The 23,880-nt window shown below is 35.8% G+C and overlaps 1 protein-coding gene across 1 annotated transcript; it reads left to right on the top strand.

Moving 5' to 3' along the window:
• Nucleotides 1–8,060: 8,060 nt before the first annotated feature.
• LOC121431401 (monocarboxylate transporter 13-like) lies at nucleotides 8,061–21,295 on the top strand. The gene is made up of 5 exons (XM_041628966.1): nucleotides 8,061–8,365; nucleotides 16,573–16,716; nucleotides 17,381–17,758; nucleotides 18,486–18,995; nucleotides 19,418–21,295. The coding sequence occupies exons 1-5, from the start codon at nucleotides 8,167–8,169 to the stop codon at nucleotides 19,537–19,539; spliced, it is 1,353 nt and encodes a 450-aa protein (XP_041484900.1). The 5' UTR covers nucleotides 8,061–8,166; the 3' UTR covers nucleotides 19,540–21,295.
• The last annotated feature ends 2,585 nt before the right edge of the window (nucleotides 21,296–23,880 follow it).

Raw genomic sequence — 23,880 nt, 5'->3', positions numbered from 1 at the left:
CATTCAAAATATTTTTTTTTTTTTGGGGGGGGGATGTTGTTGCAAGGAATTAGACCTCATGCCCACTCCATTTAAACCACGTAGGCTACAGTCTTTTCAAACAACCCCTATTTTGTTTCGCCTGGACTTAATAATTGGCGAATTTCTCTTTTCATCTCGTTGGTTGTCTGTATGAGAGATGTTATCAAAACCTACTCACAAGTGGTTATGCATCTTCGAAATAAGGTCTTGCAGAGACTCCAATTCCATAGGCGGATCCAGGAGGGGGCGGGGCCGAGGGTCCTGCCCCCCCCCTCCACTATTGGCGGAGAAAAAAAAGAAAAAAGGAAAGAGCGGAGAAAAAAAAGAGGAGGAAGAAGATTGAATAAAAAGATTAAAAGGAGGGGAAGGCTTGGAAAATAAAAAGAATCTTTCATTGGGTCTATTAAATGTTCGCTCTCGCTTCGCGTTCGCGTTGCCTATAACATAACTTGTTCAATATGGAACTTAAATATCAAGTTTGGAAGTCAATATACTAAATATATTTCACCTCGGAAATCGAACTTTCATTAATTTTTTTATTTACAAATTGAATTTTGTAAAGGGCTCTGTAAAAATGTCAGTTCTATATAATATTAACATTTTCTGCTCGCGCGGCGCGCTCGCCAATTTTGATTTATCAGGTACTTATCATTTTCGTGTATTCCATAAAGTTGTCAAAATATCCCTTTTCAGGTCTAATTGTAAAAACGTATCAGCTTGCGCTGCATGCTCGCATTTTGATTGGCGAGTTATGTACTATGTGTCAATACTGATTATAAAATACACTATTTAAAATCCCCTTTTCATGACAAAGATGAGAAAGATGTCCTAAGGATGTCCCAGTCCTATATGTCAAAACTCAAAGTAATAATAAAGAAAAATATCAGCTCTTTATTAAGTGCGAGCCATCCACCTCCCAATTTTCCTATAAAGTGCATGAAATATACAGTGCGTATAAAAAAAAGTTTACACTTTGAAAAAGCCATGGGAATTAACAAATATACAACATGTGGGTAATTTTTTCACATATAATTATGGGTTTGGGTCTCATCTATCCAATGAAAGTAAAAATTTTGACAGAATGTTACACTTGAATGAGCACTGTCCATTTTTGTAAAGCTCGCAGAAATCTGTTTGCGCAGAAATGCCTGCTTTCACGCTGTTTCAAGGGGAAAGGGCGAAATCAAACTTACCCTGCGAAGCATTTCTCATAAATTTCCCTAGCACTTTAAGCCAATTGTCATAAAACGGATACATTCAAGCATTTTGTAACAATTTTCCCGCCCAAATTTGAAATTTCAACACTTAGTAAGCACAACCTTTACCCTTTTTGTGTCAGCTGCATCTGAGGACATAACTGAATTTGAACAAAAGTTTATATTAGACATCTCCGGCATTTTTCACTAAGTTTTTTTTTATCATTTAAAGTTGGTTTATATTTCATTTTTCATTTAATACTTGTTTCTCCACACTTTTCCCAAGGTTGGCAATGATAAGCAAAATGAAATCAAGCCTATAAGCCATTTCATGTAAATCACAGCTCAGTGTAAAGCAAATATCGTCACGATGGCCTCGGTGTGTGGGGGAGTGGGGTGGGGCGCAATGCACTCTTTGAAGTGTTTGGGCAAGGAAACAAGTTTAAAAAGGTAAAAGATATCTTCAAATCAATTTTACTAACTAATTTCCACGTGTTATTCATGATAGGTCTACTTTTATTCGCATAACTATTTAAAAGTTCTGCGCAAATCATTTTCACCAACTTTTCAAAAGTAAGTGGTGCTCACTCAAGCGGAAATATTTTTCGACAGTTATATCGTCATTTGCTTAAATGGATCTGTACCAATGCTAAAATGGGGAAAAATCGTCGGGATATTACAAATATATAATTTTACAGGATTTTTTCTAAGTGTAAACTTTTTTCGATACGCACTGTAGAGCTAAATTTGACCCTTTTTTTAGATGGAAATATCAAATATTTTATGCTCGCGCTTCGCGCTCGCTTTGATTTTCATGATAAAAGATGTGTTTAGAATGTCTAGATTCTAGGATTAAAACTGAAACCCGCAGGCGCATATGCTCGCGCTTTGTGCTCGAATTATTAACGTAGGAAGATAGCTATTACTCATCCTTTTCATGATGTACAAAACATGAATAGTGTCCCCTTTTTAGGTGTATGTCGATTTTTTCCGCTCGCGCTTCGCGCTCGCATCACTTGTTTAATTATATAGCTATCCTGTTCATGATTACAAATATTAATTGAAATTTTAATTCTATGTAGAAATGTAAAAAAAATCAGCTTGCGCTCACATTATTTGATTGTTGAAACAATTAAATCTCCATGGCTAAGTGCAAGCAGTCCTTGACAGGCAGTGTCTACCTTTTCGGTCAGTTCAAAACGTATCTAAAAAAATTCTGCTTGCGCTTTGCGCTCGCATTATTAACGTAAGAAATCTTCCCAATTACTCATCATTTTCATGATTCACAAAACAGGAATAGAGTGTGTCGTTTTTAGATCTAAATCTCGAAATTTTCCCATCAATTGTTTAGTTATATACCTACTTTGTTTAATTTACAAAAAGTACTTAGAATTTCCATTATTTAGGTAAAAATGTCAAAATAATTTCAGCTCGCACCTGGCGCTCGCATTATTTTGATTGTTGAAATATGTAACGTCTTCATGGCTAACTGCAAGCAGTAGGTAGGCCTACCTTTTCAATCAATTCAAAAACATAAAACATTTCTGCTCGCGTAATTATTTGGTTGCATTACCATTGCCTAGAATGTTCAAATTTTAGGAAAAATTACATAAAATTTTCAACAACAAAAAAATGCTCACGCTTCGCGCTCGCATTATATTAATAAGGATTATGATATCATATATTGGTGTTTATTTTATTAGAATCAAAGCTAAGAAGTAACTATTCGGACTACCACTTCAAAGAAACAAACAAAATACATGTTTGAGCAGCCGATCGGGGAAAATATGGCTGCAAAAAATATTCCGCCCCCTATTGGCGAAGGCCCTGCAGCCCCAAGAACCTTCTGATCTAAAGATTCTCCCGCCTTGATCCCTATAGAGTCCAACTCAGCGGACATCACGAGCGCGAAGTCCCTTGCGGCGGGGTCCAGGTCTCGCTAAAGGGGCCCAGGAAGCTTCAGGGTTTTTATTTTCTCTCGTGCTATCTCAGGCTAATTTTTCAATATATGAAGGCATAATGAGTCAAAAATTTAGAGGGGGCTAGATATATGGTTTATCGCTTAAAATCGATTTTAAAAAGTTGCGAGCGAAGGGGATCGACGAGCAAAAAAATTTTTACTGAAAAAATCCAACTTTGTGGTACATATTGACAAATATGAAAAATGATGTCATATTTCACCCTTTTCTCTTTTGTTCTTGGTCATGACTTTTTTTTTTTGGGGGGGGGGCATGTATGCTTTTGGATGGTAGTTAGCAATTAAGAATTCAATGAATCAAATCACACACGTAGGCCTTAGGAAAACTGTACCTGTAGGGATGATGCTAGCTCGCGCCCGCTATTTTTTTTACGATTACGAGATCGCGCGGAGCGTTGGCGCTCTACTTAAGTGTAAGGTCTGAACTTGAATATCGGCTGGGATATGAAAATTTGATTCCAATGGCCCGTTTTCTGATAGCAGGTTTAACTTAAACTCAGGTTTAAAGTTGAGGTTTAATTATGGATAGCCAATTCTTACATAAATCACTAACAGTAAGAGATATCATACTTCAGCTCATTTGGCTCTCAAATCATTTATAATTGTCTAGGAAGTATTATTGCCTTCACAATCAATGAATCAGGAAAGAGCACAGCAAATATAAGAAACATACAATTTAATACAAAAAATGATACCTTTGGCTTCCCATACTTAAACCACAAATTTAAACCTGAGTTTAAGTTCAACCCAACTTCAGAATACGGGCCAATAAGTTTAAAAAACACATCTTACGCATGTTAAGCGTGAGATAGTGCCTAGGGCGAGAGATATCAAATCTCGAGCGGGAGAAAGGGAGATTTTGCGAAAATGGGCTTTCGGCGGGAGATCTCCCGCCGGAAGCGGGAGAGTTGGGGTTTTTGTCCGCCTGTGCTTCAATTTTATTTTTGTTTTTGTTTTATAGAGAACCTTGTGTCACGGTCGCGCGCATGCTCACAGGCGTCTCAATCAACCACTCAGAAGCGTATGCGGAACTAGCCTCTTTGAGTCTTGTCGATGCCCTTGCGGCTGCTTCCCGAGCGAAACGAGGGATATAGCGTAGCAAAGCGCAGCGAGCCCGTACAACAAACGCATTTTTAAATTTAGTCAGGTCCAGATTTTAAAAAATGTGCTTAGAAAAAGTGCTTTTGGCATTTGTGTTTATGCTGATTTATGAATTGTTTTAAGGTAATTCAGGGATGCTGAACCCAAAAAATGTTGTTTGCCAAACTTGATTCCGACGTTTTCATCCTCAAATCGGCAGTTTCCCATATTAAACGATTTTTATGGGTGATTATATTTAAAAAATTAGGATCTATGCGATATTTTTGATACCCAGGGTTGCAAACATAATGTGTCCGATTGATTCATCAGCCATCTTTAATTCTAAGATGGCTGCCATGATTCACAGCTGCTGATAAATAATATGGCAAAATATTTTATCATTTGGGGGAGATGCTGGCATATTCACATTGGATATCTTTAACGTGTCCGCCATTTTTTCCTCGCCTGCATAGCAGAAGCAAGACATGGACGTCGCTTTTCCGACGGCGGCGGCGAAGTCAACAACATAATGGAACCACTAACTGTCCTTGTAAGTTGTCCAAATTGACCCTTTAAACTATGCGTTATACTAAAAAAATCACATTCTCCAAGCGGTTATTAAACAAACTGTGTCGGTTTGTAATTAACAACAAACATTTTATACTCCATTTTTGCAAACCATCCTGGATTTTTGGACATGGAGGGCTTTTTTTTTACTTGTCCCAACGTATTTCTTGACCCATTAAACCATAGGTTAGACACCAACATGATCATATGCCATTGCAGGTATTAAACAAACTATGTTGGGTTTGGGGGGTTTTAGATAACAACAGCTATTTTAGACTCCAATTTTGAAAGCCATCTTGGATTTTTGGACATAGTGGACAGTTGACTGTCCATGTAACTTGTCCCGGTTTAATTCTTGACCCTTAAAATCAACAATGAATACAACCCAAATAAAAGACATTAAAATACGTAAGAGATGAATTATGAATTTTTAGGCCATGGCAGCCATTTTTACGCAATCTTGGATTTTCAGGTACTCTGGAGTGCTTATGTTCGCTCTTTCCTTTTTCGCCCTCCACAATTGAATACATGTATGTACCGAAAAATGTGTCTAGGGTAGATAAAGTGCCAGTTATTTTAAACCGTTGACAAACATTTTTGTTACAAGTTTTGGGGGTCAGAATAGAGTAAAAATGGGTGTAGAATGGCGGCCATTTTATTTTTGCCAATTTTAGGATTTTAACATCAAAATCAAGGTTGGCAAACAGCAAATTTGGACTCAGCGCCCTCAAATTATGTTAAAGCACTTCTCAATTCAGCATTAACACGATTTGCCTAAGGCAGTCTACTTTTCTCAAATCTGGACCTGATTATTTAAAAAAAAATCACACTTCAGATGTGGCGAAGCTGCTCGCACATTAGGTCACAAAAATAAATTTGCTGATTATGTTTTTAATTCTTTGAATGGTGTATTGTTATCAAACCTTCATCAATTTATTTTATCATCATACAAATACGTTGTACGTCTTTATTCTTTTCTGTACCAAGCATTATGTCTGTGCATTGTGTGAGTTGAAGGCATTTATGATTGGAAATGATAAATCTACAGAGAAATATATAATGAATTGAATAATTATTTCAATTAACAACGTATGCTTATTTTTTTCTGATGTGTGGAGACGGAGTAGCAACTTACACCTCTTACATTAGCATTGGAAGCCGGTGATTACTTTGCTTTATAATCATAGGCCCGTATTCTGAAGTCGGGTTTAACTTAAACTCAGGTTTAAAGTTGTGATCTAAGTATGGAAAGCCAAAAGTATCAAAAGTTTTATTAAGTTGCATGTTTCTTAAGTTTACTATGCTCTTTCCTGATTCATCGATGGTGAAGACAATCATCTTTTTATACTTCCTAGACAATTATGAATGATTTGATAGCCAAGCTGAAGTATGATATCTCTACTGTAAGTGAATTATGTAACAATTGGCTCTCCATACTTAAACCACAACATTAAACCTGAGTTTAAGTTAAACCTGACTTCAGAATACGGGCCATAGACTCGAGCCTTACTATGTTTCCCTCAGCATTCATGAATGATACAAAATAAAAAAAAACATATCAAGCCTACGTAATACAAAAGTGTACGATGCTACTTCAGTAGTATAGATTTTATGTATTTCAAGGTCGATGACCTTGGTATACATTTAATTCATTTGGTGGGGGTGGTTGTACAGTGCGTCCCAGAAAAAACGAAACCGAGATTTGGTGATGATTTATCATAACTTAATCATAAATAAAATAGACAAATGACCTACCAACGTAAAGCTTAGAATCTCCTCTTTTATCTGGTACTACTAAGATTATTCCTCATTCACGCATGAGTGAGCAAAAATAATTCAAAGAAAGGATGCCAAAAACTCATTTGGCGGGGGGTATCTAAATTTCAAAAAAAAAGTCACATGATTAAAAGTTCAATATCTGCTCTTTTATTTGATACCTTAATCACAAAAATGGTCAAGAATTAAAAAGATTATGATCCCTCCAAACAATGCTTGTATTTCCATAATTTCAGTAAATAAACGTGTTTTCACCAGTTTCCCACAGAAGCTATCGCACGGTAACAAAAGAGTTAATGCATGGCAGATCGTCAACAAAACGGGGCGTCGAGTGAGTTTGAACGCTAGCCTGTAAAACTTCTTCATCTTATTAAATTATTGAAATTCAAGCCTTATTTCAAATAACCAGAACTTTGTTATTCCTTGACCATTTTCTGTAATTGAGGTATCAAATTAAAGAGCAGATATTGAACTTATTTGCAATGTGGTTTTCTTTTTAAAACCCAGATACGGCCCGCCAAGTGACTTTTTGAAATCCCCTTTTCAAATTGTTTTTGCTCACTCATGCTTGAATGAAAAATCATTTAAGTGATTTCAGATGAAAGAGGAGATTCTAAGCTTAAAAATGGTAGGTCATTTGTCTATTGTATTTGTGATTAAGTTATGATAAATCATCGATAAATCTCGGTTTCCTTTTTGGTGGGACGCACTGTATAGGGCCAGTTAAGATCATGATTTTGTTTAACAAATAGGGGCGATCAGCATTACCGCTAAAAGGGAACAATGTCTTGATCGCTTGAGCATGAAGGTGGTATGGATTTCTAATGTTTTCATTGTTTTATTGAAGCAATACTATGCATATTACCCCCAGATATTACCATGGATATGTAATGGTTTGGTTTACTGTCGTGTCTACAAATTATCGTTTCTAATAAAATAGGATTAAAAGAAAACAAGATAAAATGATACAAGGTAACACTAAATTATCAGTTTTTATACACAATACAAAAAAAAGAGAAAACTTGTGATTCGATCGAACAAAGGCAAGTAAGAAAACGATATATAGAACTGCAACGGTTGAAAAAAAAACCCGTGTTGGTTCAGTAATCAATTCAACTGCCAAATTGTGCTATTTATATTGTCGGCGGCTTTTTATCGCAAGAGTAAAATTTTGATATATACGAATTCTGTTTTTTATTGTTCAAGTCCATTCATACACATCACTGTACATTGCAAACTCTGATTTTGGGGGTTTGTAAGAATATTGTAGAGTATTTTTTTTCTATTGTTACTTTATATGGTAGGACGCTGGCTACGTGCATCGACCACGCAGTACCATCGTGCGTTTAACACGCATTATTTATATGACGCAGTTCAAGATCTTGTTGGTATGTTTCTTCTGCTATTAACATTTTTTCAACGGATTGTTGGTTTATCAATGATATAATGTGCTACACGCGACAGTGATATCACACATTCTTCAGGTTAATTTGTTGTGTTACTTATCGATCAAAACAAGGTTTTTAAATTTGCAGTGCCTCTTTTAACATGGCTGGTAACTTTCACGCGATGGTAACTTCTGAGAGTTTTCTAATAGTGTTAGTAACATTTCTAAGAACCTGTGGCCATGTGGGAATTATCAAGACTATGGGTATTTACTTGGAAGACATCAACCGAAGTCTTAGAACGACACCAACCGATATAGGAATCGCTCTTGGTCTTCTGAGTGCATTCAGCAGTTTTCCAGGTGAGAATAAATATGTAATCCGTTTTGATAAGATAACACATTAACGAAACTGATTTTTTTATATTTTAAATGCACGGACGTTCCCACTCGGAAGGGGCGACCGGGGAAAGATGAATATGGTAACCCTTTCCCTGTGCGCTTCGCGCATGACATGTTAGATCATCTCAATTCACACCTGGGCTCCTCCATAAGACAGTATACGTGGAACACCTAAACGACAACCTGAAGATAAGTAAAATACCCCACCCCTTTCGTAAAACTATACTGTACAATAACACGAGTGCCTCACCATTTCGTACATGGGAGTTACATACAGTGGTGCCCAATGGTTAGTGAACTCCGCCAGTGTACAATTTCTGCCATGTTTTTGGTATTCAATTGTGAAGTCAGATGATTCGATATTCGTTTGTTTCCCTGGGCTCCCCGAACATAGTGTTGTTGTCTGCATAGAACACTCGGTATACAGACGTTCACTAACTTTTTAGCACAATTGTATTTAAAAGAAACTGGAAAAGGCACAATTAGCCCAGTCATTTTAGTCCAAATCATGACCAAACTTGGAACAAATTGCAACAGAATTTTTTTTAATAATTATGCATTTCTGTGAGGTCCCTAGTACAACATACTAAAAGTCCCAAACTTTCCGAATAGGGGAAAGGCATCTAATTTGCATAAATCCAAGATGGCTGCCAAAATTAATTGATATGCCTTCTCCTTAATATTTTTTGTACAGATAATGGAAAAATCTTGAAATGAATACGCAATCCACTATGATTAAGATATCAAAAATCGATTGCAATCGTTTCCGGGACTGTCCGGTTAATATTTTTCGAAAAATGTGAGAATTTATGCCAAATTTCCGTGTTTTCGGTCAAAAATTTGTATGTGCGTTGATATCTTTTTGTTTGATCATTAGCATCAACAGCTAATGTAAAATATCAGCATTCGAAAAAGAAAGGCGATGTATCAACGAGAAAATTGATATGCTTCAAAACAGTAATAATGTCTTAACTTGCTTAGAATAAGGGCAAATACATCTGAATGTAGTATGCGATATTGCGATAAAGTGACACCAAACACCATCCTCCGTGTCTTAGTCACACTTCTGATATCGACTACAACGTGATCGCTGGCATGTCTTTGAAGATAGTACAATAGATTAAATCGGTCTTGCCTCGCCTCTGTCGGTGTTGACTAACACGCGTAAATACAATGACGTGTAGCGATAGAAAGGTGTATATGACTTGATATGTGGGCAAAGGGCCTTTTCTACATATTAAACCAACTTTTATGTTAATAAACTCTCTTGGAAAAGGTTAGAGGATGCATTGCTCTGCATGCTGCATGCAATTACGTTCAAGAACATCAAAGCATAGTCCCGCAATAGCTTGTCAAAGTAAAACCCCTTTTCCGGAGCTCAACTATTAAAAATATCGTGCTTTTTGGAGCCCCCAATGTGACAAAGCGGTGTTTTGCTACAAAGAAAACACTTTTATTGTCTTGAAATTACTTGGAGGCAAAAGAGCAGGCTTTTCTCTATCAGCTACATATAAAGAAGTGATGGCACAGCAAATCCTGCCCCCTCAGGGATATGCCGAAGTCACCAACCCCTTTTGGTATTTTGCTCATTTCTCGGAAAATTCGCAATTTTTAGCCCCATTGAGGCAATAGGCGTTTCCCCTTTGCAGTAAACCGATTTAATTGTTTTGTAAGCACTTGGGGATGAAAATAGATTTTCTTCTATCAGCTAAAATTAAAGAAGTGCTGGCACAGCAAAATCTATAACCTACGGGGTTTGCTAAAGTCAATCACCCCTTTTCCATATTTTGCCAATGTATGGAAAAATTTTGGAGCCCCATTGAGGTAAAAGGCGTTTCCCTTTGCAGTAGATCACTTGTTCTTTGTAACCACTTGGAGATAACAATATTAGATTTTCCTCTATCAGCTACGTAAAAAGAAGTGCTGCTGGCAAATCAATCCTACATCATTTAGGGGGCTGCTGAAATCACCCACCCCTTTTGCGTATTTTACCCATTTCTTGTAAAATTCTATATTTTGCCTATTTATGGAAAAATCTATCAATTCAGAGCCCTCATTGATGCAAAAATGTTTTTGTTTATACATAGCAAACCATTTTTATTGTTTCGTAACAACTTGGCGATAAAAAAAAGAGAAGATTTTCCTTTATCAGCTACATATAAAAAAGTGCTGGCTCGGCAAAGCCTACCCCTTAGGGGTTCCCTAAGTCTCCCCACCCATTTTGCTATTTTATCCTCCTTATTTTATTTATAATATATGGGGAAAATCTGCCAATTTGGAGCCCCTATTGAGGCAAAACGTTCTTTCTGCTCTATGGCAAACCTCTTTCATTGAGATTATCCTCTATCAACTACAGCAAAGAAGTGCTGAGCAAAGCCTACCCCCTCAGGGGTTCCCGAAGTCTCTCCACCCTTTTTTGCTTATTTTCCTTATCGCAGTTTTTGACCCCCCCCCCCCGCTATTCAGGCAAAAGGCATTTCTGCTATATGGTTATGTCACTTTTATTATTTGAAACTTAAAGATGAGTAGGTTTAGTCTGTCAGCGCATCAACCCCTTTCCTCTTTAGGGGCTCAAAATTCACAGATTTTCCCATAAATTGGCAAAATACGGAAAAAGTGTGACTTCGCTATATAGTTTAATACTAGTATAAATAGGATGTGGCAGGTCTAATATTAGCTACAACTTATTTTTCTCTTGAACTCTGAGATCGAGCAAGCAGCAAATGTCATTATTTTGGTGTACAACGTCACGTGACTAGAATTAGATAGTCTCCGTGCCTATATAGGCCCTTTTCATGTTAAACAATTAATACAGTCTAAACAGAATCGAATTTATGCATTTAATGTAAATAGTAGCAATGTTCTTGTAGTACAAACATTTGCTTACTGATATTTATGATATAGCGATAGTTTGAGGAAGCCAATGTTTATAGTATATAGAGGCCGGAATTGATATGATTTGTAATCGGGTCTGAGTACATAGTATACACTAGCGTCGTCTGCTACGTAAACTTAATGAGCGAATATGACCAAAATTACGTCCATTATGTTTATGCAAATTAGAACACTTTCCCCATTCGAATTTTCTGGGACTTTTAGTATGGTCTTCTACGGACCTCAAATAAATGTTCTGCATTGAAGTAAATTCTGTTGCAATTTGTTCCAAGTGAAAATTTAAAATGACTGGACTAAATGTCGTGATTGGTCTTATATAGCTTGCCGACGTCTATGATGGGGATTCATGTGATCAAAATAATCTTATTCAAGCAAGTATGTCCGCAGCCTATCCGCTTGAAGTAAATTGGGTGGTTACCCCAGAAATGAAAATAGGCAAGTCTGTTTATGTGAGTAAAATTGACCAGGGTAATTCTACAATACTTTATATGGAAATTTGGTGTGCATGATAAATAAGACCTTGCAATCCCTACGTAAATGTGTGTGTGGGGGGAGGGGGCTGTTACACCCACAAATGTAATAACGCCCACAAATGTAATAACACTTTACCCACAAATGTAATAACGCCCACAAATGTAATAACACTGTACCCACAAATGTAATAATGCACTTTACCCACAAATGTAATAAATATTTGATCGCCCACAAATGTAATAATGACTTTACCCACACATGTTATATATTTGAAGGAATTTGTGGCAAATCCGTTTTAAACTAAAATCCTATAGTAATGCGGTCATATAGCACAAAAGTGCAGTCTCTTTTCTTGACCCGAATAATTAACAAATTATAATATAAGTCCAAAGTCTTTATTCCAGACCCGGTTGTTTAAAAAAATTGTAATATAAAATCTAAAGTCTTTATTCCAGACCCGGTTGTTTAAAAAATAATAATATGAGCCCAAAGTCTTTATTCCAGACCTGGTTGTTTAAAAAATAATAATATAAGTCCAAAGTCTTTTCTCCATACCTGGTTGTTTAAAAAATCATGATATATATCCAAAGTCTTTATTCCAGACCCGTTTGTTTAAAAAATAATAATATGAGACCAAAGTCTTTTTTCCAAACCCGGTTGTTTCAAAAATTATAACTTAAGTACAAAGTCTTTTTCCCAGACCCGGTTGTTTCAAAATTTATAATATTAGTCCAAAGTCTTTTTTACAGACCAGGTTGTTTCAAAAACTATAATATACATGTGAGTCCAAAGTCTTTTTTCCAGACCCGGTTGTTTAAAAAATTGTAATATAAGTCCAAAGTCTTTTTTCCAGACCCAGTTGTTTCAAAAATTATAATATAAATCCAAAGTCTTTATTCCATACCCGGTTGTTTCAAAAATTATAATATAAATCCAAAGTCTTTATTCCAGACCCGGTTGTTTAAAAAATAATAATATGAGCCCAAAGTCTTTTCTCCATACCCGGTTGTTTAAAAAATCATGATATAAATCCAAAGTCTTTATTCCAGACGCGGTTGTTTCAAAAATTATAATATAAATCCAAAGTTTTTATTCCAGACCCGGTTGTTTAAAAAATAATAATATAAGCCCTAAGTCTTTTCTCCATATCCGGTTGTTTCAAAAATTATAACTTAAGTACAAAGTCTTTTTCCCCAGACCCGGTTGTTTCAAAAATTATAATATTAGTCCAAAGTCTTTTTTACAGACCCGGTTGTTTCAAAAACTATAATATACATGTGAGTCCAAAGTCTTTATTCCAGACCCGGTTGTTTCAAAAATTATAATATAAATCCAAAGTCTTTATTCCAGACCCGGTTGTTTAAAAAATAATAATATAAGCCCAAAGTCTTTTCTCCATATCCGGTTGTTTCAAAAATTATAACTTAAGTACAAAGTCTTTTTCCCCAGACCCGGTTGTTTCAAAAATTATAATATTAGTCCAAAGTCTTTTTTACAGACCCGGTTGTTTCAAAAACTATAATATACATGTGAGTCCAAAGTCTTTTTTCCAGACCCGGTTGTTTAAAAAATTGTAATATAAGTCCAAAGTCTTTTTTCCAGACCCAGTTGTTTCAAAAATTATAATATAAATCCAAAGTCTTTATTTCAGACCCGGTTGTTTAAAAAATCATAATATAAATGCAAAGTTTTTTTTCCAGACCCGGTTATTTCAAAAATTATAATAATCATAAAAAGAAACACCCACGATCATATTAATGTTGAATAACATGGAAATATAGCGTAGTCTTTCTGTCAGACCCAGTTATGAAAATCATTAAAAACACCACAATAACAACAACAAAACAAAGACCCTGCAACCATTAAAAAAAAATTCTTGTATATTCCTTCCTTTTTTCTATGAAAAAAACACGAATAACAAAACATTTAAATACATATGAAAAACTGAGAAATAAGATATCAGTAAACAACAGGGAATTACTTCCCGAAAACGATAAGGTTGTTGATCGGCCATCTATGATAAAGTATATAAACGAAAAACATTCTAACAAGAGGGGATAACAATTACATTCCATGTATTTATTTGGCAATAAGTCATGATTCACTATTTTTGCCACCCACTGTATGAGAAGTAGGGTAAAAATTTTATTTAGTATTATATTTATTACTTCTTTTTTATTATTATTTCTTGTGTATTCATTCCTTTTTTTCTATGAAAAAACCCGAAACAAAACCTTTAAATACATATAAAACAAACAAACTGAGGAATAAGATATCAGCACACAATATGGGGATTACTTCCCGAAGACGATAAGGTTGTTGATCGACGATCTATGTGATATTATATAAAAGAAAATCATTCTATCAAGAGGGAATAACGTTTTTTGATAAGTTCTTCGGTACTTTAAATATTCAGTGTACTAAGCACCATTTCTAATATATATATTCAGCATTTCTTTTTTATTAGTTACAATTCCAATAATCTCAGTGGCCTAAGATATATTTTCTTGGGTTATATTGACCCGTAAAGTAAAGATAGAGAGAGGGGATTTATGTGATCAAGAAGTGATAAGATAGGAAAAAAACTGATTTGAAATGACTGAAAGAGAGACAGGCAAAGAAAGAAGAGCCCCCTCCACACCCGTACCAGAGTTACGGGGTTAGGCTGTCCCGTCGGTGGATTCACGTCCATCAACATCTTGAGGTTTGATCTTTCCAGGGGACAAACGTCTTTAAATATGGTGTAGTCTTTGGTCTAGACCCAGTTATTTCAAAATAGGAAATTATTAGAAACGATAAAAACAGACAAACAATATTAACAAAGACGCCACAATATCATTGATTTAGAATGACGTTGTTGTTGTTATTTTGGGTTTTTAAGGGGTGTACCATTCAGATCTGAATATTTACGCCTTTTATTAATTTGTCGTTTTTGTGGGATGCGTTATCACAGGGTTTTTATAGTTTGGGAGATGCTGGTGTCCAAGTTTTAAGATTAATCTCTTGCTTAATTTGTATTTTTAAGAGAACTAGAGGTGGGGTAAAGACAACTCTCTAAGCCCAAGCATTTAAACTGGGTTTAATTTTAAAGATTGTTGTTAGCTTTGTTTTTTTTTCAATATTTGTTTATCTTACAAATAACTGGGTCTAGACGAAGGTCAAAGCATAATACTCAAGTTATTCAACAGGAATAAGAATATGACGAAGTCTTATGTTTTTTAAGATTTTTAAATTAATTTCTAAATGACTTGGTCTTGAATAGAGACAACGCTCTAAACATGTGCTTTTCTACTTGGTCTTAATTTGGAGGATTGTTGGTTCTAAGATTCGTGGTTGGGGGTTGGGTTTTTATTGTTTTTTATTCTTGAAATAATTTTGTCTGGAAGAAAGTCTACAATCGATCTCCATATTATCTTTATGCAGAATTTTAGTTGCTATCTTGTTTTATTGTCGCACGATGTTCTGAAATAAATATTCACCTAGAAGACTTTTGTCATTCATGCAAAACCTTTCGGATGTATTATAAAATGTAATAACTGCATGGCACCGCTCAATAGCGAAACGATTTTTAGAAATATATTTTCTTGCAGTTTTCTACTTAATCATAACTTACAAACTACTATATTTGAATATATTTGTGTGGGTATACACACATATATACATATCAACTATTGGAAGTTGTATTACTATAGCAACTATTATTCATCAACTGAATCAGACGCGCGTTGGATGTACACACGATATAATATATTACAATACTTGTGGGTTTTTTTTCATCTCTAACCGCCCACAATATCTTGTAACTAACCTTGGATGATTGGTCGCAAAGCATCACACTATATCTTTTATCAAGCTATTATGCATGTGATAGAATATTTTACATTTGTTAAAGCCTTGACTTTAAGAAAGGGAAAAAAGAGGAGACATCTAAAACTGGGTCAGGAAAAGAGACTGCACTTTTGTGCTATATGCACGCATTACTATAGAATTTTGGTTTAGAACGGATTTGCCAAAAAGCCCTTCAAATTTATAACATTTGTGGGTAAAGTCATTATTACATTTGTGGACGATCAAAAATTATTACATTTGTGGGTAAAGTGCATTATTACATTTGTGGGTGAAATTATTACATTTGTGGGTAAAGTGTTATTACATTTGTGGGCGTTATTACATTTGTGGGTAAAGTGTTATTACATTTGTGGGCGTTATTACATTTGTGGGTAAAGTGTTATTACATTTGAGGTCGGAAACGGTGGGCGTTATTACCTTTGTGGGTGCAACAGGGGTACCCTCCATCAATCCACTTAGCATTTGTTTCATTCATCCTGAAAACGACATCAAAATCCGCCGAAATCGTGCGACAAATTCCTCGATTTCAGTATCATTTTGTATGTCTCTGTCATTTAGAGATTTCCATTGTATTTGCCCTTATTGTTGATGTACACATGTATCTTATTCATTGGGGTAAATCCTTGCGTCACGCCTCTTGTTCGGGGGAGGGGTCTATTTGTTCATCCCCCTACCTTCAATTGCATGAGATACCGTGGCCGAATGGTCTTATGCACCTGGCTATCCGTGGAAAGTCCGGGGTTCGATTACCGGCCATGGCGCCTTTGCCCGTGAGCAATGCCCCTTTACCCTGCATTCAATAAATGGAAATGATATACGCATTATTGATAACTAGGTATGCACTGGTTAAAAAAAAGACGTCACGGATATATACCCGTGATTATATTTATCATCAGTAATATCAAAAGTCACATACACATTTGAAATACTGATGTTGACCATCTTTACAGCTCCAATAATTGCTGCCCTCTACCAACGTCGTTCAATCCGTCGTTTCCTCCTTGTGTCTGGGGCGTGTCTAACTCCAGTAGGAGTGGCGTTAACATCCATGGCAACCACCAACGCTCAAATGGCAATATTTCTTTCAATTACAGGTAATCTCCCTCTTTCAATCAGTATGGTTTTTGTCTTTATCTTCCTCTTGATCTTTATCCACTCTTCCAAAATACTTGTCTCCCTTTATCCCAACACATCATCATCTTCTGCTAAAGGGTGACCGAAAAACGGTTTCAACAGAGCTTGATTACAATATGCTACATTTGAAACGTTTTCACTGTTTTACGATTTTAGAAGCACTGTAAGTGGCTTGCAGCAAACACTGGCGTTACGTTTTCATGCCATTGTTCATTGGTAAATATTTATGTATATTTAATCGCTACAGTGAGCTTGAAAACTTCTACGAGTATAACGATTTCTGCATTCCTGAGTTGAAATAATTTTCAGGTTCCGTTTTTTTTTATCCCTCAACATAATATTGAACATTCGTCTTTGCCAAGGTATATGTCGTAGTCACACGGTCTGGCCTTTCATCTTAATTTACTTGTCTGTCTTCATGACGTCATGACTATAGTGCCAAAACCATATGCATTAAATGCGAGAAATCTGGTGTAATCTTGGGTTAAGCTACATGATTTAGAATTAAAATGATGTGTATATCCCACAAATCTGTCCATTTGATTTCTTTTGCAGAAAAACACACAGCAAAAGCTTTTAATACAGTATTTCTTTTTTTCAACATATCGTTTGTTCTTCTGATAGGTCTTGGACATTGTGTCATAATGGTTTGTTCTATCATTTCATTACATCGTGTTGCTTCAAACAATTACAATCTACTCTTCAGTCTTGGAAAGACTGGATATGGGACTGGTATGGTTCTAATACCATTTTTGGCTGAACTGTTGCGTAAAGCTTATGGCTGGAGAGGTGGATTGCTTATCATGAGTGGACTGATGGCACATATTATTCCTTGTGCTGTTGGTATAAAGCTGGACTCTGATGAGAATATCGAACGTGATTATCGGCAAGTTCTGAGTAGTTCCATTGGTAGTGATAGAGAAGATGAAGAAGAACAAGGAGAGGAAGAAACGGGGAAAGGAAAACATGACTGTAATAGCTGCATCCGTCGGGATACAAAAGGTGAGGAAATCAAGACAAATATATGATTATATTGGCACTCAGGATCATGTAGGGCAATGTCATAATTTCATGTCATAAGTTCATGTCCCGCCCCCACCGCACCCTTGGCGCACAGACGCCGGAGGAGGTGATTGAAATGTATTTAGCCTATAAACATGATAAAACATAACCATGATAACTGACGGAAGTTGCAAATGTGATGACCCTCAGCGACTTGACCGTGTGAGAGGGCTCTGATTTTTATTAAGAAAAGGTGTGGCTCTTTCAGGGGCCCTCCCATGAACCGTAGGGAATCCTGGATCTGGCCAATAGTGGTTATTGTCTATTCTAAAATATCAGCACTGCCCTGAGACTGTTAGAAGCGTTAGGTTGCAATTATAATACAGACTTTTGTTATGACTGCTATAAACTCGTCATACTTTGCCAAATTTTCTGATACATTATACACGTAAATCCTCACTTAACATATATATGCGTCACTAGAATTTCACATAGATATTGATGGGTCCGTTGGGACAATAATCATGCTTCAAATTTCGCTTGAAAAGTTTCTATCGGACTCGGGAATCGTTCTATTTTTAATAGAAATTTTCCTCGAAGTGTTCACAATGAGAAAGATAACATCAGGTATTTTACTTCGAGTGCTATACACGTATCTAATATTTCTTAATCGACGACTTAGAACTCGAGTATTCTTTCACTTCCTTACAACTGAATATCCCTCCAGGAAACGACTATCAGCCTGGAGCTTTGGCACGGATCACCACCAGTATTCGCCAGTCAGATTTCTACTCGGACCCTCTGTTGAACGTGATAATCAGTCTCAACATGACTTTCTTTGTGTTCTATAGCGGCTGGCACTCCTTTCTCGTACCACATACACTCCAGAGAGGAATCTCTATCCGAGACACCCTGATCATTACATTTACAGCAGCAATAGGGAATACCTTCAGCAGGGTTGCTGTAGGTGTCCTCACCAACAACCGTTTCCATCCGGTCACTATATTTCTCTTCGCTACAGTGGTGGACATAGTTGCACTCCTCTGCGATATTTATGTCGTCAACTACTACCTTATCTTAGTGACGTCATGTGTCTCCGCAATGTCGATAGGAGGAAGGGCAATTTTGGGCGCGCTGATTCTGAGGGACAGAGCGTCTCCAGAGAAATTCCACATCGCATTTTCTGTCGATAAAGTCTTTCAAGGATTTGGGATGTTTGTTGGTGGTTACTTTGGAGGTAAGGCATATCCACTCGGTTGAAAGTATATCATTCGAACGCATCGGGTAAAGTCAAATCAGCAAAGCATTGGACATGTTTTAAAAAGAAAGGTTAAAATCCCCTGTTTCTTTTAATTAAATGTGACTGATAGTCCAACAGGTCATTAGGGGAGCGTTTCATGAAAGGACCTGTCGGACATTATATCCGACAAGTCCCATTTAATCCGACACAGTTACATAGTAATAGTACCTCTCAGCCAATCAACATCAGAGAAAGATGTCAGATCTGACAACTTGTCGGATTAAAATGTTAATGAAACACTCCCCGGGACTGTGATAGTTGAAAGATTAAAATACAATTAACTGATGAAAAGTTGGGTGTAAGTAATCCGGCTCTGCTTAGCATGATTGCTTATTTTACTTTGTATTTTCTTTGTCCAGGTTGGATTGCCGATCACTTCTCAACCTATGACGCTACGTTTAAATTCCTAACTTTCATCGACGTCTTCATTCTCGGACTGATAACAGTAATCAAGATCAAGCCGAAACCCAATCCCACCTGACCATTCAGAAGGGACCTAAATATTACCTTCCGTTCGTGGTTATTCAAGTGCAAACGAAAACCTGACAATACCTATTGTACATGCTAAATGCTAATTTTTGAAAATGGTCGGAAAATCTTTCAAATGAGAAAAGATGATTCTGATTGGATCTGAGCTTCTGTCATAGTATATGTGGAAATAAATTTACGAGATGCTGCACAGACACCATGATTACTTTCAAGATTTATCTTTCTTGTTTCAGCAAACCATGGAAGAATAATCATCTGAAAACGCTATCTACATGAATCTCAGAAAAGTCATGTAAAGTGATTGAAGTCCTAGCTATCTGTCTCACATAAGCGGCATGCTCTGCGAAGTTTTGCTCCTAACTCAAGAACACCTCTATGCGAAGAGATTGGTGCTCCATCTCTGCTGAAGAATGGCTAATTCAATAAGACCTCTCAACCAAGCCAGGTGTACTCAATGGTCAGTTCACTTCGGTCCTCCCAGTGAAGATGCATCGCATCTACCAGACCTTGGAGAAAGCCTATATACTCATCCTGCATTCGATATTGGCAGAAAGATTCTTGGAACTTCCTACGAACCTGATCAAATTCAGCATGTGATACTGATTAACTTTCTGCAGACCCAAGTGAGCTTGCTCACTAAGGCAAGGAACGTTCGAATATCCCGAAGGTTCGTAATTCCGAAGATTCGTTAGTCCGAAAACGAAATAAGGTTCGTAATTCTAAAGGTTCGGGAGTCCAAAAACAAAATGAGGTTCGTCAATCCGAAAATGAATAAGGTTAAATAAGAGGGGGCAGGGGCACTTGCACCCCCACCAAAAAAAAGAAGAAAATCTATAGCATCGAAATACTATTATTCTAATATGAGAAATACCCCTTTTTTCGGAATAAAATACCCTTTTAAAGTAAACATTTTAGATTAGAGAAATCCCGATCTTTGGGGTTGTTAGCAGTTATTGTTTAGCAAGGTACTCTCCGTTTCTGTTTTAAAAAGGCTTAGAATGTGCAGTTTTAAGGCTGGAATCTCTTTTTTAGCTTGCGCTTCACACTCGCATTATTCGATGTATCCTATACACGAGTCACTAAACGCAGTCATTAACAGGTGCCTTTTCTGGTCAGTATATTTTAGCTCGCACTTCACGATCAAATTGCCTCGCACCACATGTTTGCTTAATTTCGTTAATTGTAATCCAACAAGAAATACTCTTTAATACCTGTACTGAATTTAATCGATCTGTTACCCGCAATTTTACACTGCATGTATTCCGATTTTTACTATTCTTTTTAATTTATGTTTGGTTCTTTGACTAAGGTTTATCGATAGATTTTTATAGAATTATTTAGACAGGTTTCATTTCTTTATTCACTTTTGTGATTACAACAATTCTGGTTCTACTTTCTGTTAACGTTAAGGTGGCCAGATGCTCGCAGGTTAGGACTTCATTGACCTCCCGTATGATTTGCTATCATTGTCATCATCATCATTACCACCACCACCATCATCATCATCATCATCATCACCACCACCATCATCATCATCATCATCATCACCACCACCATCATCATCATCATCATACTGTTCCGGCACAGAAAATTTACATACAAATCAGTTATCATATCTTCGATCTTAAAATCTTGGTAATATCGTTTTTTCTTCACGAGTAATGACATAGACATTTTTTCTATTTTCAATACAAACAATGCATCATGTAATAAATATTACTCAACTGAAGATTTTACTTCTAAATTTAGAGACACAGAACACAAATTCAGTTTGCTTCACGTTAATGCCAGAAGTTTGAACAAAAACTTTGAATCATTGGAATCATTACTCTTTACTCTAAATAATTTCAAATTCTCCATTATCGGTGTCACGGAAACATGGCTTCATAATAATTCACCTAACATATTCAACTTGCAAAACTATAATCTTATAAGGCGAGATCGTGAAGATCAAAGAGGAGGTGGTGTAGCATTTTACATTAATGAACATTTGCAGTTTAAAATAAGAAAAGAAATATCATTAAAACAAAGTGAAACTCTATTCTTAGAAATCATGAAGCCGAAAGGCAAAAATATAATTATTGGATTAGTTTACAGACCCCCTCATGGCAATGCAAATTTATTTTGCGAAGAGCTTGAAATATGCCTTCATACCATAACAAAAGAAGATAAACAAATATATCTAATGGGTGACTTTAACATTGACCTGTTATCCCAAAATAATGACAACGATTTATTCCTACATACTATGCATTCATTTGGTTATTATCCCCACATAGATCAACCGACCAGAATTGATAGCCATTCATCAACACTTATCGACAACATATTTTCAAACATACTAAACAGAGATACTTCCAGCGGACTAATAATATCTGATATAGCTGATCATTTACCGGTTTTCTTATTATGTGATAATGATATTTCAAAAGAAAATTCACCTAAATCTACAATGTATAGTAAAGAATCCCCAATAAATATTGAATCGTTTAAAAGTGATCTTGCGATTGAGGAATGGTTAGATGTATTTAATGAGTCAAATTCAGATATTGCTTACACAAATTTTAACCAAAAATTGCAGAAATATTACGATAAAATTTTTCCTCTATCACCTATCAAAAAAAGAAAAGCAAAAATGCCATGGATTACTAAAGCTATTCTACGATCCATACATACCAGAAATAAACTATACAAGACATTTTTAAAGAACCCTTCTATTCAAAACAAAAATAAATATAAAACTTATAGAAATAGACTAACCAATATAATTCGGGCTTCTCGCAAATTGTTTTATTCCGAGAAACTTAACAAAGTTAAATCAAACATGAAAGCCACATGGGAGATCATCAATGATTTGATTGGCAAGAAACCCAAAGTATTACCTAAAGACAATTTCACAGTTCATGCTGCTGCAATAAATTCAGATGATGTAGCTGATACCTTTAATTCCTTTTTCGTTAACATAGGACCCTCTTTGGCAAACAACCTTGCCAGACCAAACCAAAGTTTTGCAAAATTTCTTCCCACACCCATCAATTCTTCCCTATTCTTTAACCCCACAAATGTTCAAGAAATAATTGAAATAACAAAAAATCTCAAATCCAGCAAATCAAAGGGATATGATAGAATTAGTACTTTCCTCCTTAAGCAGATCATACATTATATTGTCACTCCATTGTGTCATATTTTTAATCTGTCGATCAGCACCGGTAAATGTCCAGATCCCCTTAAAATTGCAAAGGTAAATCCTGTTTAAAAAAAGGACAATCCACATGAAATAACAAATTATAAGCCTATTTCTATTCTCCCCAGCATATCCAAAATATTAGAGAAGATTATTTACAAAAGACTTTATAAGTTCCTAGATACTTTTCAGTTTCTAAATTCAAACCAATATGGATTCAGGAAAGGGCATTCAACTGATCAGGCTTTAATACAAATATACGATAAAATTACAAATGCAATGACAAATAAAGAACACATAATAGGAGTATTCATGGACCTAAGCAAAGCATTCGACACTCTTGACCACCAGATTTTACTTAAAAAACTTGAAAATTATGGAATTCGGGGAATCACACTATCATGGTTTGAGAGTTATTTGACTGATAGAAAACAATATGTCACTCACAATAATATTTCTTCTAATTTTCAGACAATAAAATGCGGAGTTCCACAAGGATCGATCCTTGGCCCCCTACTTTTCCTTATATATATTAATGATTTGACTACTGTAACGCCTTTATTATCATTTGTATTATTTGCCGATGACACAAACATTTTTTGTTCACACACTAGCTTAGAAACTTTAGTAGATACATTTAATCGTGAATTACCTAAACTATCTTTATGGTTTAAATGTAATAGGCTATCACTTAATATAGACAAAACAAACTTTATGTATTTTAAGCATACAAGTTCACATATTACTGAGTTTCCATACGACATAAGCATAGATAATATTCCACTCAAAAGGAAAAAAGAAACAAAGTTTTTAGGTGTCACAATAGATGGAAATTTAAATTGGAATGAACATATACGTTGTATAACTACTAACATCTCCAGAAACGTAGGTGTACTTTACAAAATGAAAAACATAATTCCTCATACTACACTCGTTTTACTCTACAATTCATTGATATTGCCGTATATATCGTACTGCAATATAGTTTGGGCAACGTGTGCAAAAACTAAAATTAATACAATATATTTATTACAGAAAAAAGCAATTCGAATTTGTACTAATTCGCAATATTTATCACACACAAATCCATTATTCCATAAACTAAAGACTCTAACTATTTTTGACATAAATTCATTTCAAAGCTTACTG

The sequence above is a fragment of the Lytechinus variegatus genome, chromosome 17 (genome assembly GCF_018143015.1).
Source record: "Lytechinus variegatus isolate NC3 chromosome 17, Lvar_3.0, whole genome shotgun sequence".
NCBI classification, from domain to species: Eukaryota; Metazoa; Echinodermata; class Echinoidea; order Temnopleuroida; family Toxopneustidae; genus Lytechinus; species Lytechinus variegatus.
Note: the sequence above shows the minus strand (reverse complement) of the source record. Positions and strands in the feature narration are given on the sequence as shown.